This window comes from Pygoscelis adeliae, unplaced genomic scaffold (assembly GCF_000699105.1).
Source record: "Pygoscelis adeliae isolate BGI_AS28 unplaced genomic scaffold, ASM69910v1 Scaffold212, whole genome shotgun sequence".
Classification (NCBI taxonomy): domain Eukaryota; kingdom Metazoa; phylum Chordata; class Aves; order Sphenisciformes; family Spheniscidae; genus Pygoscelis; species Pygoscelis adeliae.
In genome coordinates, this window is record NW_008824235.1 from 1181661 (window position 1) to 1206433 (window position 24773).

A 24773-nucleotide genomic window follows, 5' to 3' on the forward strand; every position below is an offset into this window, starting at 1 on the left:
TTGTAACTTCAAGATAAAGTGGCTACTTACTAGATCAGTTCTTCCAGAAATGGCAAAATCTAAAATCAGCTGGTTTGAAGAGAACAGGAAATAATTGTGTGCGTGTGTGTTTGTGAAAGTCTAAGTCTACTTTAGAGGAAACTGAACTGCAGTTTGCTATGGTTGCCTGAAGGCAGAGATGTCAAGGAGTCAACTCGTATCTCAGGGCTAATTGCTTGCTACATAGCTGTTAGAGTTGATACCAGCTACCTGACTGAGACAAACCCTCTGGAGAATTGGTGTTAGTTGAGGCAATGGAGGCAGCAGTGCAGGAAAAACCCTGCTGCTGGAATTCACTGCGGCTGAATTGAGTGCATTTTTTTTTACATCATATTGTACATCTCCATGTATATCACATGGCGTCGCTATGTGTGAATAAAAATTGAGAGGACCTCCACTGATTTGTTTTAATTCAGAAAGGACATATGAAGTCTTTTATCAGTTTTGGCTTTCATAAATTACTAAATTTCTTCCTACTTTTTTTCCATTGCAGTTTGAGTTCATTCAACTACAATATAAAATTCACTGCACCGGATATAAAAATGACAAAAAACTGGATCACATTTTTGCTGTTCTTATCAGTGACTATGGTGAGTCTTATGAATTTTTTTTAAATCACTTCCAGTTTTAACAAGTGTATACAGAATACCATAAAAATTATTAATAAGGAAATGCAGAAACAACTAATCTTGTGTTCAAATGTAGTTTCTGCACAGCAGGATCTTTATCTACCTTCTGTTCTCCTTTTAATTCCTGTGGTAAAGGAACAGAAATAGTATTTACTTCTGCTGAACACAGCATATCCTTTGCTAGCAGAGAACTTCACAGTAACAGTTGACAAGTGACATATCAGCAGTACTATGCAGACCCCAGGAAGAGTGGAGGAGACATCTAACTCAGATTCAGAGGACATCCTTGGAACTTTTAATTTCACCCCTTATATGATAGTGGTACAGTATTTCAATCTGCAGCTTTGTTTTTCCGTGAAGTTTAGTAGCTTCCTACAAAATATTTAACTCCTTTTAAAAATGCACTTAAAAGGTTCAGGTTTTGATCAAGATCCACTTTCTAAATTTTTTTTTTTTTATTATTTTCAATAACTGTAAAAGTGGATGTCACGTCTTTTGAATACCTTTCTGCATTCTGAGGCTTGACTTTATGGTTCACAAGATTATAGAGAAACCAAATAGCTCTAAACAAGCCAAAAGCTTCAGTGCATAGAGTATATGGAAAGTCTCTTTTCATAAAGGATCATTTTGGGTGTGATTCAAATGCCTTTTAGACTAATGTAACTTCGATACATTTTACTGGATTTTGCAAAAGCTGTTTATATGCTTCTGACTGTCTCAGTGCTTTCTATGCATTTTTCCATTATTATTTACAAATCTTGCAGATTGTACTCCCCCATGCTCATTCAGGAGATATTTGTCAAGATTCAGTAGTAAGAAGAATTGCTATATTAACCAGAAAAACACAAAAACATATTGTCAGTAATAAGATTTGAAGATCATTTTCCTTCAGTAAAATAATATTTAAAATATAATATTTAAAAAGATTGAAGTTTAAGAAGTTTATATTGGAGTTTGTACATGACTTGCTAAAAAAAAAAGTCTTTTTCCTCTTAGTTTTTTGCCACTGCTATACCATCTGAAGGGCATCAGAATATGACGGAGGACTTCACTCAACTGAGTGTTACACGGAATAAAATTATGACAGCGCAGTATGAATGCTACCAGAAAATTATGCAAGATCCTATTCATAGGAAAGAAGGTAGAGATTATTTTCTTATAAGGTTTTACAAAGGCGAATGGTCAACAGATTTAATTACAGTAGTTCAGGATTCTTTAGTTATACTAATTTCTTGTCTTGGTAGCAATTGTTTTTCAGACTGTAACTGTATTTGTACAATTATTTAGAAACGTCACTTTGGGATTCATGAAGCTAAAGTAATATGTTATAATACCTGTCCATAGCACCACTTCTTGTATAACACAAAGCTTTTATTTCTGATGAGATAAGAAAATGTTAGTTTAAATAGATATCCTGATTAAAAAATGGCGACTGATTAATCTTACCACTTTATTTCATTTCATGCTCTTACAATACCTCTTTCTCCTGGTCACATCTGCCTTTAAAAATTGAAAGTATCTTGATACACATAATTTTGCTGCTCTGAGGGTTGTGTTAGTGTCATTAATGCTTTTTCTGGTAACTCATTCAGAGATAACCTCAGTAACTCTACCTGTCGCTGTATTCACTGATTCTGACTTTATAACTTCTGGAAACATTGAATGGCTTTTGAGGCAAGAAGATGCAGTTGCATTCTTGCAACTGCAAAAAAAGAAATTATTCTTTGGAGGAACTGAATGTCTGGAGGTCAGAAATGGATAAGAGTATGACGGAGTAAGCTTATGTCCAGCCTGCGGCATCACAGCTTCAGAAGGATCTAGACAAATTGGAAAATCTTCTGATGAGACAAGGAGGAATTACATGATGTTTGAAAAATGCAGCCTTTGAGATGGGGGGCATTATTAAGCCTTAAAAAGAAAACTGAAGGAAGATACTAAAAACATCTTCAAATTTGTAGAGAGGATCAGTCATTCTGCGTGCCTTTTCGGAAAGGATTTGTTTATAAAACCCCAGCTCATTCTCAAGGGAGATTTATTTTAGATGTTAAAATTTGCGTGAGTGCAATGAGGCATTGAAACAGGCTCTTGAGGGACACTGTGGATTCCCTGGCCCTGGAGCACTTAGAGAAGTGTCTGTCCACAATGACCGCTGCAGTCCCAGCTCTGCCTGAGGCAGAGGAGCTGTGGCTGCCTCCCAGCCAGGCTTTCTGATGGCTTCTAGGATACCACTGTGTTTTCAATGAACTAGTAAACACATGTATAGGCTTGTTATACATCCAAAATGTAAATAAATTCAGTAAAATGGTCTTTGCAAGCTTAAGGCTCTTTGCTAATGTGCATTATTTGGTCTGAATTGATTTAGGGTTTTTTGCCCACCGTGCTCTAGATCTGAGGTTTGTAAATTGTAGATGTAGACCATTTCAAGGTGAATGATGATGGATTTTAAAATGTGTTTGAAGAAATGTACATATAAGGAACTATTTTTATTAAGTGGAGTTTTAACTAACTACTGCTAAATCTTATGTTTCTGTTTTCTGTTTTTCTCATTGCTGTGAGAAACTTACCTTATGCAGTCTTACATCTTACTTTTGAAAGACTATTATGAAAGAAGGGTTGTTATTTTATTATCAGGTCTCTACTTGTTTGCAGGTCCTTACTGTAACAGGACATGGGATGGCTGGTTGTGCTGGAGTGATGTTGCTGCCGGAACTGTATCAGTTCAGCGTTGTCCTGACTACTTTCAGGATTTCAACCCATCAGGTAAGTGTGCATGGGCTTCTATATCAACATATTTCATAATAAAATGAGGTTCTGGGTGCTTGATGCCTCCTGTATCCCCACTCAAGTCACTAATGCTCCAGAATTTCAGTAACTCCAAACCCATTATTTGCATTTTCCCTTTATCACATAGAAAACTGACAAGTTACTTATTTTCTTTTCTGAAATATGTCCTTGAGGGATTCTGTAGATTAGGAAATAGAAATTGAAGTTAGGTCACAGTTTTTTTCCTCTTAGAGATGAGCTTTTCTCTCTGACAGACAAGCAGAAATATGACTTAATCTTCTACCTCAATTTAGCAGCTGAAGTCGACAAGAGTTTCTCCAGAAGTGAATCTTTTCCTGTTTCTGTAGGCTAAACTTCGCATCTGTTAGCATGTGGAAAATGTCATAGACTTCCACTCTTGTCTCTTTCTGCTGTGTTTGGTATTTCCCAGGGTCCTTTCATGCCTCTTTTTCTATTTGACAATAGAAATCATTATGCAGTCCCAGAAATTTTCCAGTTTGGTTCTTGAGCAGTTTCTCTATTGATGTTTTCCTGCATGTCCAATCCTAATTTACAGTGGTAGGATGTCAGACTTCAGTTTAGATCTTGGATGTTAAACAAGCCATTTAAATATTCTTGTCACTTCATCTGGTAGTTCTCTAACAGTTAGTTTGATATATTTTGATACTGGATTGGAGGAGGGAAATCTATTTGTTTTCTTAAGAAAAACACGTCATCAGTTGCCCTTGCCAAACAAAAGCAATGGCCTCTAGTTTCTCATAATTCATAGTAACAAGCAATGTCTCTCTAGTCATATTAATAAAGCTGTCATTTGTTTGCCAATCTTTCTTCATTAAATACTAGGCATCAGGAAGTAGAACTTCAGTGCTGACTGTTGTGTTTTTCTTTTGTTTTTCTTTTTTGGTTTTCTTTCCATCTACTTTGACTGTAGAAAAAGTTACGAAGATCTGTGATCCAAGTGGGAATTGGTTTAGACACCCAGAAAGCAACAGGACGTGGACAAACTATACCCAGTGTAATATCTATACGCATGAAAAAGTGAAGGTAGGAAAAGAATGGATGCATGTTACCAGTGTCAAGAAACTGATTTGAAAAATTTCACAAGTTTCAAAACTTGAATGGCAGCAGAGTTGATGCAACATCAAAATGCAAAAAGAAGAAAGCACATCGAATAAAAAGGAAGAATTCTGCATAACAGACTCAAAACCCCCAACCCACCTGCTTTGGCTTTTACAGCTGATTTCAACTGCTTGAATAATATGATCATATTTTTTTTAATGGGTATTTTAAATGTGTAGGTACTAGTACTTGTCTAGGTCATCCACAGTCATCTAGTGGAAAGCAAAGTGTATGCCTTATAAGAGCAGACCTTTACGTTTTGCTCTGTAATTTTGAAGTTCAGCAGAACTGCAGGAGGTTTGCACATCTCTGGAAGACGTGCTGAGTGCATGGGTTTACCCAATTAACTCATAGTGACAGATTTTCAGCAGGTGCACAACCAGAGTTTTACTTGGGATTAATACATCTTCAAGGCAGCTTTAAGTAGAGTTCTGATGTTTTGATTTTTTCTCCCCAGTGTGAAAAGCAGAGCTAATCTTTTGTAAAAAAGTGTAGGCAAGCTGTAGTTGAGTGGGTTCACCACAGGATCTTTGGAGGCCAAAGGGAAGTAAATGATGAGAAGTGTTAGATATAGGGTTTGTTTTTCCTTGTGATCTTTTTCCTGTGTATGTCTTGTGTCGTGGCTCACAAGTGCCATTTTTTCCGTTTCTGAGATACTAAGCTGCTCACATGAATGAAAAACCTATACTTCAAGTTTATTTAAGTGAAATTTTGGAAGCATCCAAAATTATCTCAGGCCAGGCAGCAAAATGAGTTGAGAGTTGTTTTCTATATATCAAAGGTAGACTCTATGTACACACATACCCATGTGGGTATATGTATAGATAGTATTTTTAGAGACTTCAGTTTATCTTGAAGATGCCCATCCATTGACAGATTTAGGGGGGGAAAAAAAAAATCTGGTAAACCTCCAAATGCCCTCTTTCTGAGATACTCTGTAATATGTGAGGATATAATGGGCAAAATTGCATATTTTGCCCCCCCCCCCGTATGTCCATTAATATTCTTTACGTTTATGAAACATTCAGTCATGGGAAGCAGCAGTAAATTGAAACTGTAAATGCCCAAGAACTAGGAATATAAAATGCAGGTCAGGATAGACTGTAAATTAATTTGGACCTTATGGAAAAGAGCTCATAGTAGCAGATTGTGTCAAGAATACTGACATCTAGTAGGGATCCTAACTGCCTGCATCATTGCTGTCAAGAGTGCTGTAGGGTATTCATCTAGAAACCATATTGAGAAAAGGTGGTAATAGATGATAATAAGGCATTTTTGTATTGCATTTTCTCAAATCATGAGACATTGAACACGCTAATGGCAGTTTAATTCTACTAGCAGAGATGCTATAATTCATTGATTCTTGCTAATATTTGGCTGGAAACTGGGAGAATATTATTCAGACAGGAGCAGATCCATGCAGGTCCTTCTTTATGAATAATGAGCTAGTTTTCCTCAGGCTGTTTTGCCAGCATACTTCATGCATCAGAAGCTATTGTTTAAATGGAATAATAGCTTCGAAGAAAGCCTTACTGCTTGCTACAGTTCTATGTGTTGTTATATTAAACAACATTATCTTTTCACTTTGCTCGGAAGGCGGGTTAGATAATGCACAATAAATGTGACTGTTGTCCATTGTTCAGTTCTTATTGTTATTGCCCTCATCAGCAGTCCCTGCTGTACCGCTGTTTCGTGCCAGTTCTAAATTGTGTGGAAATCTTCTAAATCCTTAACATGCACCTTTGCCTAAATTGGTCACTGAAAGACGTCGTGATATGGGATATGGATGTGTCATAGAAAGGCTGTCATTATGTATATGTAGCCCAGCTTTAGTGTTTCAGGGGTAATCCTTTTTTTTTTTTCTCACTTCCAAATTTTTATGAAAGTTTCACTTAAACCTATTGCATTGCTTTTGTTTTTTGGGGTTTTTTTTAAGTTATCTCATTTTTAAAAATAATGATAATTTGAAAAATTCTAGCATGAACAAAGAGGTACCCTTGTCTCATCTTACCACCTTCTTAAAGCTTTACCTGGAATCTTTTTATATTATTTCAAAAGTCAATATATGTAGCAAGCTGCAGTTAGTCTATCTTAAATTGGAATAATAAGTTCAGAGTATACATACAGTTTGGAGTAGATGAGCATTTGTATGTATGCTCTAATTCTTCCTGTAGAATCCAGATAGTTATGCTTTATTGTGATAGTATAAGGTTCAACCTGAAAATCTTCATTTCCTTATGTGCAAAATGATGATCTTGCATTTAATCAGACAAGAAATTTTGTGAGGCAGATTCCATGACTGAAAGCAGGGGTTTGTTACTAGTGGAATTTAATATATTTATTAATTCAAAGAATTAATGATAACATGTTATATATATTCCAAACATTAATTTACTAGTTCCTCTTTTTACCTTTTGTATCTACCCAGCTTTTAATAATTCTATAATTTAGCTGTAGGCTTATTTAACAAGGCTGTTTAGTCTTCACTATTTTTGAGTCATTGTTAATTTTTTTTCATGCCCTTCCTTAAATGCCGAATGAAAACTAAATTTCCAATATCATAATCACAGCTTCCTTTGAAGGAAGTATCTTTAAATGATAAGAAAAAACCTTCTATGAGGAAAAATATACATAAATTCATGTAGGAAGCACATGTTTTACTTAAGAGTTGTGTTAATAGATGAATCAAGCTTCAGACAGGAATGCACTCAGTGCAGTAGCATAAACAGCCAGATTTATGTAAATACTCAGAAAACACATAGCAGTATATATTAGAAACCTGTTTTAACTGATAAGAGGTAAGTTATAGTGATGATTTCAATGAATCTGTTGTCTGTCCTACAGAAAGAGATTTTGGTAAGGTGTTGATTTGGATTGTTGATCAAGGATTCTAGACTTGACTCATCATTTTCTGTAATGTTTTTATTTTCTTAATCCTATTATAGTCATTTTGTATGCAGAAGAGATGTATAAATATGTGCTTTATCAACAATAGTTCTGTATGCATCACAGATGCTTGGTTTTGTTCTTGTATTGCAGACTGCTCTCAATTTGTATTACTTGGCCATAATTGGACACGGTCTTTCAATTGCATCACTTCTGATTTCTCTTGGCATATTCTTTTATTTTAAGTAAGTATATTTAAAATCCTTTACCAAATATCAGTGTTTGCAACAATCCTAATTTCGATACTTTGAAATACGAGCCATCCCAATGAAATTAGATGGAGCAAGAAGGTGAAGAAAGTCAGTATATTCATTTGGCATTGAACACTATATTGTGATAAAATTTTAGGTTTCTCTTCTCAGAAACCTAAAATCCCAAATCTGCAAACCAAAAACTGTAGAATATGTTGAAAATAGAAAATGGGAAAATTTTTGTTTGTTTGGTTTGCATTTGGGGGTGGGGTGGGGAGTGTTTTAATAATAAGTTACAGTGTGGATATGCCAAGCATCAACCAAACTGAAGAGCAAATGGAAACCAAAATACTGATGACAGATGATAGGTACAGTAACATTCCAAAGTAGGTAGCCACAAAATATGATAAACTGTAAAGAAAGTAAGGCTAAGAGCTACAGTAGGAAGGGGAATAATAAAAATAATCCTGGTTTTTTATTCACCATATTATGTCTGTGATAGTTATATATCCACTGACTAATAGTTATTATGTTACCTTCTCAAAAGAAAGTTTGAGCGGTGTATCACCTCTGTCACAACAACTTGTAATATAATGTCTTTAAAATAATGTAATGTCATTATTGTAATACATTGTAATATTACATATTACCAATATGTAATATAATGGTCTTTTAAAATTAGTCTTCTTATTACTTCACATTTTGTGAACTTACTTTTCTTTCCCCTGAAAGACTCTTTAAGAAGTTGATGAGGCTTAGTAGAAAGGTGAAACCAGGAGTGTTGCCACATGAGCAGAGCTGAGAGAGACAAGTTGTTATCTCTGCCAAATGCTGCACTGCACAGTGTAGGCTTTCTTTGTTAAACTGGCACTAGTTTAATCACTTCTGCATCGTTTTTCATTGGATAATATAGATCTGCTCTATGGTCTTACCTATTTCTTACCATTATATCCTACTGTCTCACTCCATCTTTTATTTTTTGCTAACATTTAAGTATGAATAGCACATACACCAGCAACTCTAGGGCTAGCTCAGATTTTGCTCTGGACTTTGATTAGGTAGGGGTAGCAGATATCTGATAAAAAATTATCCTGTTTAGTCACATCTGGCTGAATTAGTGTTTCCAATTTAGATACGCATTATTCCCCGGGTTCTGGGACAACATTTCCACAAATCCCCAACAAACCAGAGTGTTTCAACTTTGTAGCCTCTCTTTATGAAATCCAATATTCAAGATGACTTTTCAGCTCTTTCTGACTTCCTTTCATGAGGACAAACCAAAACATTTGTGTTTTTTAATCAATTTATTTGCATATGACCTGTAAAAACAATGCGTACCATTTCCAAATTCACTTTCCCTCCACAAAATCAACATGTGAAGTGGCTCTGAGCCCTTATAAGAAGCTTGGTTTTGCATAAAAAAGGGCTATACTGTTGCTATAAATGTCACAAAAAGTTTAACAGACTAAATCTCTAATGTAACAGGAAAAATGCTTTGACATAGACTTCTCGGGAGCAAGCAAAAAGATTTGGAATGCAATATGATTTTAAAAGTTCAGAGACAGTAAAGCATAATTTTTCTGTACTATATTATGAAAACCAAGCCAATTTTGTCTTGGTTTGTGGCACTTAATGCAAAAGCAGGTGATCTGCTTTGCTACCATAATAACTATGTCATGTTTGTCTAACCCTCCAGGGATTTCTTTCTCCTTCTGGTAGAAGGATCATCTCTTCTCAGAGAACCACATGAAATTAATCCAGACCCACAAACCACGTTTTCTAGACTGTGGTTGTGTTGGGATATAAAAGGAAATGAAAAAATTTAAAGGAAGCTAAAGAAAGTCCTCTACAAGTTGTTCTCTTGGGATGTACAGTTCCTCTAAAGTATTTTTAGTACCAGAAGGGTATTTAAGGATCTAGATTAATACCAGGATGTATTATGTATCGGCTGAAGCTTGTATAATTATTCATAGCTTTAACAGGTGGACTTTTTTTTTTTTTTTTGCTATTGTGTGGGGGTGCCTTTGAATTTGTCATGTTTCCAAAACATTTATTCTGTTAGTCGATTGGTAGTTTCCAGATGACATTTGCTGGATTGCTGACCATTAGAATATCTTTAGGTTTGACTAGAAAGGTGGCGCTTTTCTCCGTAAGAAAAATGACTTTTTTTTTCAAATATCTTCAGCTTTTCAAATATCAACCATTTGGGTTTTGAATTTTTTTTTTAAGATTAAAATGTTTTTGTGCATTTTATTTTTTCACTTGAAATTCTGTTTTTTCTTCAGGAAAATTGTCTCATTGGAAATACTTGTCCAGTTTGTGACTTGTGTTCCCCAAGTGGATTGGAGTTCTTGGTTGAATAGCATAAAATGGGCTATAAACTTGGAACTCCAATCTTCCTCTCTGAAAATTCATCTATGACACATAGAAGTAACTTCTTGCAGTGGCTCTGCTTTCTCGTTCTGTTACGTACTCTAGATCATACATGTGTTTATTATAAATCTTCTGTTATACTACTTGTGTGGTTTTCATAAAGAAAGAAAAACAAGGCAAGAGAAAACTTGAAAAAAACAGTGAATTCAGAGGAAGGGGAGCTATAATTTGAAAGATGCTCCTCCAACCCAAACAAAACCCAAAACAAACAAACAAAAAAAACCCCACCTGAAATAAAGGAGTTATTGTTGATCAAGCATCGTGTCAAATCACATGACAGCACTCACAGAGGATAGCAACACTATGCTTAAAGAGTGGGCAAACAGCTGAATGATAGATTGATAGAGAGATAGGAGGTTCCTAAGTCACTTTAAGTTAGTTTCAGCTGAACGGATAATTTCCCTTAGGTGCATACGTGGCTCTCACTGGTTGAATTTTGCAGTATTTTGAATACCTTAAAAAATTAGATCTCAAACACATCTGGGGGCTTTTGAAAACGTTACCTTTTTTCTTTTGGAGAAGTAATGGAGAAATGAATTTTTCCCTAATGCCCAAGACATACAGGAGTTAAAATAGGAAGGGAAAAAGGTAATTTAGCAGGAGGTCTGTTTTCATTTTACTGCACATGGTTTAATCCAGGGGTAGGTCATTCAAATGTTCTTAGATCATAATTATGAGAACTAAGTGATTAAAGGATATTATGTCATTAACAAAAACAGTCAGAAAAAAGGAATATAGGAAGGGTAACAGAAGAGGGAGGGTGGGGAGGCTTAGGAAAAAATCCTTTTATTACCAAAAGCAGTCTTCGTTTTTAAATGTCATCAGTCTTGCTTTCTTGTTTCTTGTCTGGTGATCCTTTCAATCCTTTTATGCATGGGTGGAGGTGGGTGTGGATGGGTGTGTTTGAATATTCAACAGGAACAGCTGCTGGATGACCCTGAGAGATGGCCCCATTAGCTGTACGTGCTTTTCCTTGCCTGTGCATTGAATCTTAACAATAAGCAGACAGAATTCCAGAGTTCTTCAGGACTTGTTTACAGAAAGCCCTTGGCTGGAATCTAGCATTGCCTCTCCTCTCATATATAAACCATATAGGCGGGGGGGGGGGGGGGGGGAGAATAAAAAGAAGCATATAAAAATACATTTTCAAACAACATAAAAAACTGCATATTATAATAATCAAAGCTTTGTGCGTTTTGGGCATTAAAACGAAAGACAAAATTTAAGAAAGCCTAATGGAATATACTTTATCACTTAATTCATGTCCAAACCTGTGTTCTGTATTTTGGATACTTTTTCTTTTCTGTTTTCTTCAGGCACATAACACTTGGAAACCAGATGTTCATGTAGGGTAGTTCGCAGCACTGGTTTCTAGAGTGGTTTCCTTCCCCCATATTTAGCGACACGAGCCTTAGAATGTCTCAGGGCTCCCAGGCTTGACTTGCAGAAACTCTGCGTGATTCATGGTATTGCACTGTGCATATCTGAACCTGTTAACTTACTCCATGTATCTGTGGGGTGCTTCATACACCCTTGTGATAGTTGCAAAGAACGCAACCAAGAAGTGCAGTCTCCTCTATAGCCAGTCTTTTTTGACTGTCTCTCTTGTTCAGTGGGGTCATTTTGTTTCTTGTTTCATCTGTCAGATTCTCAACAGTTTTCAACATACTCCTCCAGCTTTTGTGACTATTCCATATCTGCATTTCTCTGTTAAAATATAAAGTTCTTCTCCCTCCTGCCCACACAAATTAAAAATGAATCACCAGTGTCCATACTTTATCTTTTCTTCCAGGCATGCTATTTGAAAAGGCTAGAAAACTTGATTATTTTTTTTTTTCTCCCTGGGTGATAGTTTAGACTTGTCCCCTGCTGACCTTGTCAATGTATTTCTGATTTCTTTAACAGTGGAGAGCAGTTGCATGTGTAAGTGATAGATTTTGCTCCTCCAGTTAGTCATTTCATTTTGTCAATCAACTGCACTCCATATTGCTGGCTATAAAATGGAGGTAGGTAGGTGCGGTTATAAAGCACAGACTCTTTACAGCACAGGCTTCAGTAGATGCTTTCTCCAAAGTAACCAGAGAGCGTTTCCTGAGAGTGACTACAGCACCACAGGCTTCGTCACTTCTCTTTGCGTGGGGGAGATGTTTCTCTGAGCAATGCTTACCCTGCAAAACCGGGCTCTGTTCCTGACTGCCGGCACTGACGTGCTGTATGACTCTGATCGAGTCAGTTTGCTCATATGTGCTGCGCACCCCCTAACTTAAATCTAAAAGAATCATTTTTACCCAACTTTGTCAATGGATCATCTGCTTTCATAACAAAATGGATGTTACTTGCTTTTTCAGGACTTTGGAGCAATAAGCTTTAATATCCCAGTGATCTGAATTGTATATATATATCCATATAGGCTTTCTATGTTCTTTTGTGTTTGTCTGTAAAGCTGAATTTCTTTGGAAAAACTTGAATGAGAAGCACTCCTGCCTCTTGGAATGGCGCTAAGTTAGACCTGCTTTCTCTAGAATGGCGGATAAACAGAAATGTGCTGTGACTATGTTAATCTTCTACTATTATTTAATATTATTGCACCTCTGTTTAAAAAAAAGAAAGCCCTTCCAAAGATATTTTTCTCTTTAATTTTATTGCAAGATTAAAAGCAAGCCTTGAAAATTAACACAATTAAATGCAGTTATGTATTCCTTTTTGCAATTATATTCTATATACGGTTTATAACTTAGTTATATACAAAAGTCAAGGTAAGATTTGAGTTATTTTACTTATTTGGGTATTTCTTTAGCTATAGGATTAAGGAAGAAAAATGGCAAGAATGTGAGTAAAAGAATTATCCTCAAAAAATCTTAACAGGTTTGGGTAAATGGAAACGTAGGGTAAGACAGCTTCTTCAAGCTCAGGTATGATAGTTAATAGGGAAATTCTTAAGGTACTAACAGAAAAAAAAGGTGTAAGTCTTCTGAAACATGTTATATTATCACTCTTCAAATCTTTTTTAGATAGCCACTACAAAGCAGGTCCTTCACTGGAAACATACTGGAACTGAATGTACTTGCTTTGCCTCCTGTTGGCGTTTAAGGGAAGGTGTTACCTTTCACATCATTCTATTAAATTTGGACTGGAGCTGAAGAAAGGGTTGATGTAAGACTTGTTAATAAAATAAAGAGCTCTAGTATTTCAAAATTTCACAGTTTTCCCCAAGTACACACAGTTGTCCCCCTGTGTATTCATTTGTTCTTGTTTCTCTTTTCTAGGAGCTTGAGTTGCCAAAGGATTACCCTGCATAAAAATCTATTTTTCTCTTTTGTTTGCAACTCTGTTGTAACAATAATTTCACTGACTGCAGTTGCCAACAATCAGGAGTTAGTTGCAACTAATCCAGTAAGTGAAAGTATATTTGGCAGCCCTGTTGATTTGTATGTGAAAAACTTCAGCAACACAGAAGAGATGAGACATGAATACTTGATGAAATGTTGTATATAGCGAGGTTAAAATGTTCAGGAACGATGTATCCATGTGATGTATTACAACAGATGTCTAACAATGATATGGGCATTTCACATTTGAGGTTTCAAAATATTAAAAACACTCTAAGAGACAGAGCATACTGAACTGCTCTTCTGAATTTGTACAAATCACTTTTGCACTGAAACAACTGCAAGAAAGTAGCCTGTTCTAGATGATGTCAGTGAGGTTATGACAGTTGAATTCACCAATGAAGGGCAGTAAAAACAGCTTTGGAGCATATTTTGGATGTCAGCTACTTTCCTATGGCTTTAACTTTGTCATCTTCAGTTGAAATAAGAGAATTAATTTCTTTTGTGAAGGGAGATAAAGCTGACCCTTTTGTTCCAAAAGTAAAAAGCAAAATAAAAAAGCTGGTCATTTGGGGCTGATTTTTCTCTCTCTCATTTCCTGATAATACTGGGGTAAGTGTGAATCAGTAGCCTCTCCCAAAAGGCTAGGAGTTATAGCAACAGAAGAGCCTGAAAATGAAATACATAAACAAACAAATCCCTAACTGTGGCTTTATTTTTATTTAGACCTGGAAGATAAATTTAAGTTCTGTGAAAGTTAGGGCAAAACTCCAGAAGCTGAATCAAGTAAAAAGATAAATTCTCTTTCTCCTGTAAAAGCTCATCAAAGTGCTGGAAAATAGGCTTGAGATAGCTGGTAATAATCATCATCAAGTGAGTTAGGTAGCAAAATACGGTAAAACAATACTGATTTTTGGTTTGTTTTAAGCTAAGTGCCAGAAATAGATCAATCAAACATACAGCAATTTCAGAAGGAGAAAAAAAAAAGGATCTGCTATGTCCAAATCTGGAAGTTACCTATTGCTCCTTTTTCACAACCTCGCATTTTAGTCTGCACAGTAAGTTATATCATAACATTTCAATTGAAGAGTATCTTTTGAATGAAGCTAAATACAAATATATGCCAACAAGAGAGCTTCCTTCCAGAACCTACTGTGCAAGTTCTCAACTGGCCCTGAGTGCAGCTATGACTAGGTTAAAATTGGAAGTATCGTAAGCATTTTAAAAACATAAGGCGTTCTCTGGAGTAGTTATATCTTGTGATTGGTAAAACCGAGAGGGGATTACCCTTGCCAAAGTACATTTTCTTGTGCAGTTACCATCAGATAATTTAAGGATTCCCTATTGATTGGAATGGTCAAATGTGGCAATGTTTGCAATAAGGGAAAATATCATTAGAGCTTTCTGCCATCATGCTTGAGGATCTCGAGGTCCTCATGTTTGAATAATAAAGATATAGACTCAGTTACCAACTTTTTTGTCACCATAAAGTATGGAATTGTAATTCCTGAAAATTCTATTAAAAAAAGAAAATATGTAATTGTAGTGAAAACCAGAATAAACATTAACGTTTGACTCTATCAGTATTTTTTTCCATTTTGCAAATAAAGCTCTGAGATTTTTGCAACTTAAAAATTTATATTATACTCACTTTTTTCTACAGGTTAGTTGCAAAGTATCACAGTTCATCTACCTGTACCTAATGGGTTGCAACTACTTTTGGATGCTGTGTGAAGGCATTTACCTGCATACTCTCATTGTGGTGGCTGTTTTTGCTGAGAAACAACACTTGATGTGGTATTACCTTCTTGGCTGGGGTATGCAATTTCACGTTCTGTATTTTCAGGCTAATGCAATCTCTTACTCCTTTTCATGAGAATTTGAACATCTGTCCCTTTGCTTCTCTGAGCGGGTAGCTTTGAACAACGATGACACACCCCTCTTCTTTGTCTGTAGTGTTTTAACAGGCTTAGAAATGTTAACATAGGAAGTTGTATGTACCTCTATCTTTGCTGAAAGAGAGATTATGCATTTCTGGAGTCAGGAAGTGACTCCTCCTTTGTATAGAGAAAATAGTCTCCTATTATAAAAAAGACATTAAGAAGTAATTATTCATTGTTCCTCATCTTGAAGATGTTTATTCAGGAATGAATGTTTGTTTTCAGAGAGGTCTCGCCATGTCTAGGGTGGAGGGTCAGCACAGAGTTAGAGATGGCCAAGGATTTATTTTTCCAGCAGTTCCATTTGACCTGTATTGTTCACTAAGCAAATACAGAATAGCCGTAGCTGAAGGCCTCAAGTATAATATCAGTATCAAAACTAACAAGCCCAACCTGGTCATTTCAGATAATGCACAACAGCATGTTCACAAAGTGCAAGTGAGGACTTTCTCCTCAGCTTCAGTGTATTGGCCCATTCAGCTATAACATGACTTGGTACCTGGGTCACTAGCTGTCCCACTACAGTCACAACTGAGATGTGGTTAAAAGACCATAGGGTGCTCGGTAGTTTCTGAAAATTAGGTACCACCAGGGTGTCAAGGACCCCAGATAACTATTTGTTTGTTTGTTTTTAAATTTTGAATTCAGCCTGATTTTCGGAGTCTGTTTTCAAATGTTTTTTTGCAAGTGACCTTGTTTTCTGAATACCCAACAAGTATCAGTGAGGACATAATCAACATTGATAATCATACTGTTAAAGCTATGATCGTATTATACAATTACCTTTTTAATGTTACTTACCTATTTAGCTTTATTGCAGATTGCAGTCTGAAAAACATCTGTGTTAATGAAAATTGATTGTTACATTCTAAAAAGTTATAACTTGATTTGCCTTTTCTTTCTGTGTGTTAGTATGGAATTCCTGGTAAAACAATGGGAATAAGGTTTCATATGCGCCTCTGAAAGAAATCTGAGAAAATAGAAACGGAGTTGGTCCCTGTTTCTTTATTTGCTCTGCAGGTGTATAGTTTGGAAGAGGTGAAAATAGAGAAGATTGCTGCAAAAGATGCAGGTTTACGTAGTTATTAGCCAGGTTATATATGAAGAAAACATTGTTTTTTCTTCACAGGTTTTCCACTGATCCCTGCCTGCATACATGCCGTTGCTAGAAGTTTGTATTATAATGACAAGTAAGTAGCATCTCAACTTGCTGTGCAAAACTGTTATATTTTCTTTAAGGAGAAAAAAAAAGAATACAACAGATAATAAAATGCCAAATTTTTTTTTCTTTCCCTGTTTGTTTTCTCTAGTTGTTGGATCAGCTCTGATACTCATCTGCTGTACATCATCCATGGCCCTATTTGTGCAGCTCTGTTGGTAGGCATTTTTCAGATGATAATTGCTTTCCTTGTTTGTTTTCTGGCTGTTCTTCATGGGCTTATAAAGTTGGTAAGAGCCTAAAGCCAACATTTAGATGTCACTGTCATTCGCAGGACTCTCACTTAACCCAGTAGGTGCCTTAGACATACCAGATACACAAGTTGGCCTTATTAAGGAGCTGTATCCCTGGTCCTTTGAGAAACTCAGGTTTTGCAATGTTGATTATCATTCCACTTAAATGCTAGTGACAAGGAAGGACTAAATATTACCTGGAGTACTGGAGGGCCACATTCAAATCCTTCCCTTAGCTGAGAATGCTTTCTCACTGCCCAGGCCATTTGGCAGGTTGACCCTATACGAGCATCATTGTGTCACTGTGCTAATGTGGCCAAACAGCTACCAGACTGGACCTCACTGAGGTTCAGAAAGAGGACTCTTGAATGTCAGGACTGACTGTGGGTGGGAATACGGGATGGAGAGAAACTAGAGCAGGCCCTTGGGAAAGAACCAGTGAAAATAGTTCTGCAAGTATCTGTGACTGCTCCTGTTCTGATACTAATCTAGCAATGTGTGCTTTGGCCACCGGGGTATTGCAACTCCTCTGCTTCATTAGTCCTCATGAACTCTTAGAGCGCAGTGTTCTGTCTTACACGCCAAGTTAATGCCAGCTCTATTACACGCATGTTTGCTACTGAAGACATTAAACTCCAGGTAAGTAACTGAAGACTCCCCTGTATAAAAATCAGTGTTGTACTTCAATTTTTCTAGGACTGAATTTAACCTATGAAATTTAGTCAATAGGTTATTGCTAAATAGAAAGAGGTGCATAATAAAAGAAAATACTAATATGTACCTACTTATACAACTGTCTACATAATTTATATCTGTGAATGCATAACGCAGAGAATGCTACGGTGTAGAGGCATTCTATATGTGACCAGAATTAGCTGCTGACTATATATTACAGTCATCTCTCTTATTGTAACAGAAACTTCAAACTGATCTGGCAAAGGTATTGTATACATGTCTACTGACTTCTCTTATGGCTTTTCAGTTCATGTAAGGAAATCCATTAGGAATGAAAACATTAAGTAACTTTTTGGAAATAATTTCAGTTTCTGATCTACATGAACTTCTTCTGTTAAACTGTTAATGAATATTTGCAGAGGGCATTCTGTGCGTAGAGAATTCTCTCTGAAGACTGTTGTATAAATCCTGTAGTTCTTGTGACTCCCGTTTTCACTCACAGTGAAATTAGCTGGCGAACTTCTATTTTGAAGATTGTCTTGGTGCCATGACACACCTGAGGTCCTCTGCATGGGAAGCCAGAGGCAGTCCCCATGAAATTACTGAGATCCATGGCCCTTGGGGTGTGAATTATTACTGATAATCCCTTCTTCTGTTAGTCAGGTCTGCCATGTATGTTCATGTTAAGACACTTCTACTAGTGCTCTAATCTGTAAACTTAAAACCAATTCTAAATCTTTTCAACTTTTCTTCTCTTTAATTTACGCAGAAGGTGAAATCCTGTTTTCACAGAAAGGGATAGGGGTTTTTTGCTCACTTCAGTGGTGCTGTACTTCACCCAGAAAATGTATGCTATTCTGCATTGCCTTGTTGGTTCTTACTTCCTTTACCCAGGTGTCTCTTCACAGATATATCACTTAAGTAAAGCTCTTTAAAGCTGAAATATAATTTGTATTAGTCAGAGCTTGCTTAAATAACAACAGAAAAAATTGTTTAAAAGTTATGAGACTATATCATCTTCCATGAAATGACCTCATTTTAGGATGAAAGATCATTTTCTCCTTCCCAGCAGTGGCCTCCACAAAGTCACGCTGAAAACAGTGGCCAGACTCCTACTGGTTTCAAATGTACTGGATCAGTCCCAAACTGTCAAGTCTTCTTTCCATTGAAGGCAACACTAAGAATGTCCTTTGATTTTACTGGAGGCATAATAATCGCCTCTGTGGGGTTGGTTTGGGCAGAATCTTTGTCCATTCTCTTTGTAATTTACAAATACGTATACTTTTGGTATTCCTATATTTTTCACAAAGTTTAAACACAACTACACATCTTGCCTGTGACGTGAAAGTACCTTAAAGGAGTTGCTTTCCTTTCTGGTAACAAAAAAATGCAATATGTCAATTCAGAAAAGACAAGCCAGGGATAAAGACATTAGATGAAATACATGTGTTTAGGCTTTGTGAACAGAACCCTCGTTTGCCTAAGCAGCTTGCTTGCCAGATACAATTTTCACACTTTACTAAAGCAGGTCATGCTTAGTAGACATTTAAGCAACAATATTAAGCTGCAAATTAGATAACAAGGGAGAAGACACTGTTTCTACTTGCAGGAGCAAGATCTCAAAGAACATGAAGAGGACTGTCAAGTGGGTGCCAGGGAGAATTGGCAGAAGCCAATGGGAATTTAACTCTTGTACATCACTGCAAATCCTACAGTTACATAAAGTTAACAATAACGCTGCTTTTACGGTCCCTGTTTTACATAACTGTGGTCAGATCCCTGCCAAAGAAACTGGAAATGGGAGAAGACATAGGTTGCATTTTGATTGGAATTGTCTTCAGTTGACCATTTAATTACAACTGTTTGCCTAAGCAACCACAATTAAAGAAATAGTGTGGGAATGAAACAGTAGAGGGTGATGTTAGTTTTTACACTAGACAAATATTGATGAAAATGGAGAGGGGGGTGAAAAAGCAATGGATTTGAACTTTAGTGAAGGCAGTATTGATTTCAGATGTGCTAGTGCACTAGTGATGTAGTTTGCATTGGTGCCACTGAAAGAGCAGATTTTGATTTAGTTATGCCATTATTTATATAAATAATACTACAGGGATGTTTATTTTGCCATATAATAATGTTGTGTATTGGTGTCTTAGACTGACAGCCTTTTATAGATGCAAATTCTTTTAGCAGAAGAAGTAAGCGTGCTTGGTGAACATGTACTAGAAGGAAGTTGAGGAGCTCCTAGCTTTGTCACTGACCCATTTAATGCCTTTAAGCTGGACTCAGTACAAGACTTAGGAGTTTAGAAGTTGAATGCTTAGCATTCATATACCCAGCCTTGGAAATGTCCACAGGCCAGGTATAAAACTTGTCTTCATGAGCACATACAGGTGTTCTGCCCAAGCAAGCTAGGCTCAAGCAGGCTAAGATCTGAAGCTGCATAACTGTATTAAAAGCCAAGCAATGGCTACCAGCTAGTATCTAAGAATATCTGAGCTTCTTGAGCTGAGATGGTCTGTTTATATCATCCTAAGGAGGAATTTAAACATAATTTAAACCTGTAATAAGCTAATAAAGATTACCATGCTGCTTAGCACAAGCTCAACACGGAGAGAAGTAGAAATAGCAGGGACCTGAGGAGAGTTTAATTCAAGAACTGCAGCACCTACTGACTTATAAGCTCAGCTAAGTTCACAGCCACTCTTAAGGCAGAACCTAAATTTTACTAAGTTGCCAGTATAGGCACCAACATTTCTTTTAATCTAGGATTGCCTTCTCTGCCTTTGTTTCCATTTTTGTTCATTTGCCCGGTTCAATTTTCAGGTCACTGTGGAGCTACCGGTATTTTACTATGTGTTCATACTGCAGCTAGCACAACAGGACTCCTGTGGGGTTTTCCAAACCATCACAGTCAATTTGATGATAATATATATGCGAGTAGTTCCACTGGCCTCCTTTTGCTTAAATGCAAAAATCTACTCACTACCTTGCTAAAATCAAGACCTGTTTTCATCACTTTAATTAAGAATTCCGTTCATCCTGATCTCACTGTTTTGTGACAGAAGAGATATTCATCAAAAATTGGTGCTGCATATTTTACTGACACTCATACTGTTCTCAATTCTGTCCTCTGCTTTGCCTCATTCATCTTTTCTGTTTGCCCTAGTATCTATTTGCAAACTCTTTGCATGCTTATTTTTGTGCTTTTTGCTTTTGGTGGGTAAGGGGAACAATTAGAAAAATTCTGTGCATCTCAGTGTGTTGTAAACGAAATAGTTTTCTGGGTGGTATTTTACTCCTGGGTGCTGCAACTTTCATCTTCAGTTAGCATTCAAGGACAGTATTATAGGAATTGGCCGTGCTACCAAAACACGAGAGAGCCGAAAACTCTGTGTTTGAGACATATTGATGTTGAACTAGAAGGATTAAATTTAGAAATGGAGGAAGGTCTTATTGTCTATGTGTACTATAGGAAGTTGGATGAGGATCGTGGGCTGCATAAAATCTAAATAAATCCCTTGAGAAAGAATCAGAAGACCTTGGTTGCTTAAACAAAGCTTAAAGGTAGCTGGAGACTTCCAAGAGAAATTCATGCAGTAGTTTCCGATGTAAAACAATTTCCTGTTAAAATTATTTAAATAGCATGTAAGTAGAATATAAATAACATCACATCTCTGTCAAGGGCCATGTTGCCATAACAACACACAGCTGTTTATTGTGAAAACCTTAACTGACGTGAAAAAATTCTGCCGGGGTTGTGGGGGACATGGTGACACACATGGTCTGAAATGGATTCCATGTTTGCACTTGTCCTACAGCAAGACAGAGGCCTCCTCCTAGACCAGGAATTCCTAGTCTTTTCAGAAGGGAGTTGTCTGTCTGCTGGCTTCTTCCCCCGCCCTGCCCTTTTGTCTCTAGGTTGTCTGTCCTTGCCAACAACTATTATCTGGAAGAAGAGATAGGACCAGACTCTAGGTCTCTCCCTTCCATAGTGGGTCCCCTAAGCAGCATTGTCTTGCCTCGGTGCCCTTGGGCAAGGCGATGGGACTGGCTGAGCTCTCAAGGTCTCTTCCAGCTGTAGTTTCTATAAGGGGCTGCCGTTATTGCACGATAGATGAAAATATGGTGTAATTATCCCTAACGTTGCTGTTGTGCTGGTTACTAACATCCTTAAGCTGGTGTGTGTGTGTGTATACACACATATACATACGTGTGTGTGTGTGTGTGTATTAGTTTTGTAGTTGCTTACGAGTGCTCACATGTTGAAAGACGTAGTCTGCATAGTTGTGATTTCAGTTTGGGATTTTTTTTGTCAAACTGAATGAACAGATATACACCACTGTTAACAAGAAAAACCTTAATAGCTATAGAAATAATCAAGTTCAGTAGTGCATGAGAATGATGTAGAGCATCATCTCAGTGCTTGCCCCATTTGCAGTTCTGCTGAATGATTCAAAAATCCAACCATTAGCCACTGTGAGAATGTTAAATCTGCTGTTTGTCTACAGGAGTATACAGTTCCTCGTAGCAGCATTTTGCCTGCAATTTTATTTCACTTTATTTCTTTATTTTTTTAAAATCTGACTTTTTCTTCTCTATAAATTTGTCAAATTCATATTTGAAAAATAAAGTAGCAGCTTTTTGAAGAACTGTATTTAAATACAGAGATGGAGAGAGTGTCATCCTCTTTCTTGACCAACCTAAAAAGACATAATCATTTTAAAAAAAACTAATCATTCACCTGTGTGCTGTTATTGTGATAGCAGAGAGAAAGGTGCGTGGATTGTTAGCACTGGAAGACCAATGGTTATCTGGGTGGACACTTGCTTAAAAAGTTAGAGGAATGGATGTGGATATTAGATGTTACAGCCACATCTCAGTTACTTAAAGGTGTTTTCGAAGAGTTTTAACTCATGTTTATTGTACAATCACAACGCTATCCATGTAGTATGAGTTTTCTTGAGTTTCTGGTTTTTACTATCAGAAAACAGCATGTGAGATTATTTTTCAGAATATCTTCAGTGTCATTTTCTTTTCTGACAGGTGAATCTTTTCTTCCTGCTAAATATCGTTCGTGTTCTCATAACCAAGCTGAAAGACACCCACAAGGCAGAATCCAACCTGTACATGAAAGCAGTGAGAGCTACCCTGATTCTTGTTCCACTACTTGGCATTGAATTTGTGCTGTTTCCATGGCGACCAGAAGGCCGGATCGCTGAGGAAGTGTATGACTATGTGATGCACATCCTTATGCACTACCAGGTAGGAAGCATTACACAGTTTTTGCTCACTTGAGCTAGATAGCAGTTGGCATGTGAAGCAAATAAAAGATAAATGATCGTGTTATTTCATTTTTAAAGACTTTCGTGCAATATTCTTATAAATTACTTTAACTTTCTCATTATGCTGAATTTTCATTTCTTAAAGGAAAGAAACATCATGGTAAATAGCTGGCCCAATACGTCTTAGTAATGTATCTTTAGAAATAATTCACCAAGTTTAGATTTGTACTACATTTTCTTTGCTATCTATATCTGAATTTTATCAGGAACCTCTAATTATCTCAAACCTGGAAAAATCCATCTGCATGTGAAATAAAGCAGAATCTTTTTATTTGTATTTTACAGGGTCTACTGGTGGCTACAATTTTCTGCTTCTTTAATGGAGAGGTAGAGTAACAGTTTTTAATATATTTGTAATACTTTTCCTATTTTGTATATTTTTGTTTTGTTTCAGCAATTAAAGAGATGGTAATTTTTAAATAATTTAAAAAAAATTCTAAATCTAAATTTGTGAGGTAAAAACTAATTAAAAATAATAATCTGGCTGCCAAGAGCAGAGCTTGGGAAAGACTATGCCATCATTCGTGGCATCAAGTTCTTTAGGACTGACCCTTTTGTGCTGAGCAATATACATGTCCCTTGATTATATACGGAATTGAAGACACTTGTCGCTTTGATATAAATTCTCAATAAATATCATATAGAAGTAAAATGTAATTCAATATCCAGAAGATATATTTGTCTGTGTTAGAAGCTGTATAGCATCTGTTATCCTGGAGAATCACTGTATTTGGTCTCTCTGCAGCAGGACTAGAGCATATTGCATACATGTTGCTGTGCTGGGGTACTGTTGTGTTATGACAGCTTTTGGGAAAATTTTAGGCTGAAGTTTGGAAAACGCTTTTTTAGCACAGCTGAAAAATATCATTCCAGAAATCAGAACTTAATAGTTTATTGTGCTTGGGTCAGAAATTTGTGCTGAATAAGAAGTGCACATTTAAGAAACCATCATCAGTCAATTCCAAGAACAAACTTCTTTATTCTTAAGTTAGAAGATTTCAGGATTTCAGTAATATATAGTACTTATTCCGTTGAAGCTAACAAGCTTTGCTGTTACCTTGAATAGATAAAGGTCCAGTAAGTCTGGAGCACACACAGTGACTTTCATCTAGAAACTCAGGCCCCCAAGCTGTACTTGAGAGTACACTTACAGGGCATTACAATGTCTGAGATCAAAGGGGTAGAAAGGCTAAAAAATATATATGCAAAATTGTTAATATGGCTCTTGCTTGCAAACACCTCCCCCCGCCCCCCCAAAAAACACCAACAAATGAACAAAAACACCCCACCAAAAAACTAACTGGTACTTTTCCAACACTTTGGCAGAGGAACAATTACAATCCTACACATCTGTGTGTTTGTTTGTTCTACATTTAGTGCAGTGGCAGTATATGGCTGTAAGCAGATGTGTGGGAGTAACCAGATGTTTTCATGTGACTGAACCCTTAGTTTCTTTTATCAGATGTTATAAAATTGTATCAGTGTGCTTATATAATATTATTGGACAGTAATATATACTTACCAGTAAATATTTGGCTAATACTAGAATTGATTCATGCAGATCGCCTTTCCTTCTCTTTCCAAGTCCAAAGCTGACTGAATTGCAATGAAACTTCCATGGGGTTTCAAGGTTTGTTTTTATTCCCCCCAGAAATGTATGTCTCTCAATTATTTTTTTTTTTCCCTGCCAAGGAGGTAGAAAAGATGAAGAGAGGCTTTCTCACACTTTAGTGGGCATGGGGCAGTGGTTTTGATCTGGTTTTAAGATAAAGTAGATCCAGGTTCAAGTCCCTGCTTATATATTTGATTCAAAGCAGAACACATCATTAAGTGTTCTGGATCTGATCTGATCACTTGCCCACACTCAGCATCGATATTTCACACACTCTTT

The 24773-nt window shown here is 36.6% G+C and overlaps 1 protein-coding gene across 1 annotated transcript in view; it reads left to right on the plus strand.

Moving 5' to 3' along the window:
• Positions 1 to 537: 537 nt before the first annotated feature.
• Positions 538 to 24773, plus strand: part of CALCRL (calcitonin receptor-like) — a 31093-nt gene continuing 6857 nt past the window's right edge. Inside the window, exons 1-11 of the mRNA XM_009334985.1 lie at positions 538 to 629; positions 1665 to 1809; positions 3318 to 3428; positions 4384 to 4496; positions 7611 to 7702; positions 13408 to 13534; positions 15134 to 15287; positions 16540 to 16600; positions 16721 to 16787; positions 22584 to 22802; positions 23168 to 23209. Of these exons, the coding sequence (XP_009333260.1) occupies positions 582 to 629; positions 1665 to 1809; positions 3318 to 3428; positions 4384 to 4496; positions 7611 to 7702; positions 13408 to 13534; positions 15134 to 15287; positions 16540 to 16600; positions 16721 to 16787; positions 22584 to 22802; positions 23168 to 23209 (1179 nt within the window). The 5' untranslated portion in view covers positions 538 to 581. The remainder of the gene's footprint in view (positions 630 to 1664; positions 1810 to 3317; positions 3429 to 4383; positions 4497 to 7610; positions 7703 to 13407; positions 13535 to 15133; positions 15288 to 16539; positions 16601 to 16720; positions 16788 to 22583; positions 22803 to 23167; positions 23210 to 24773) is intronic.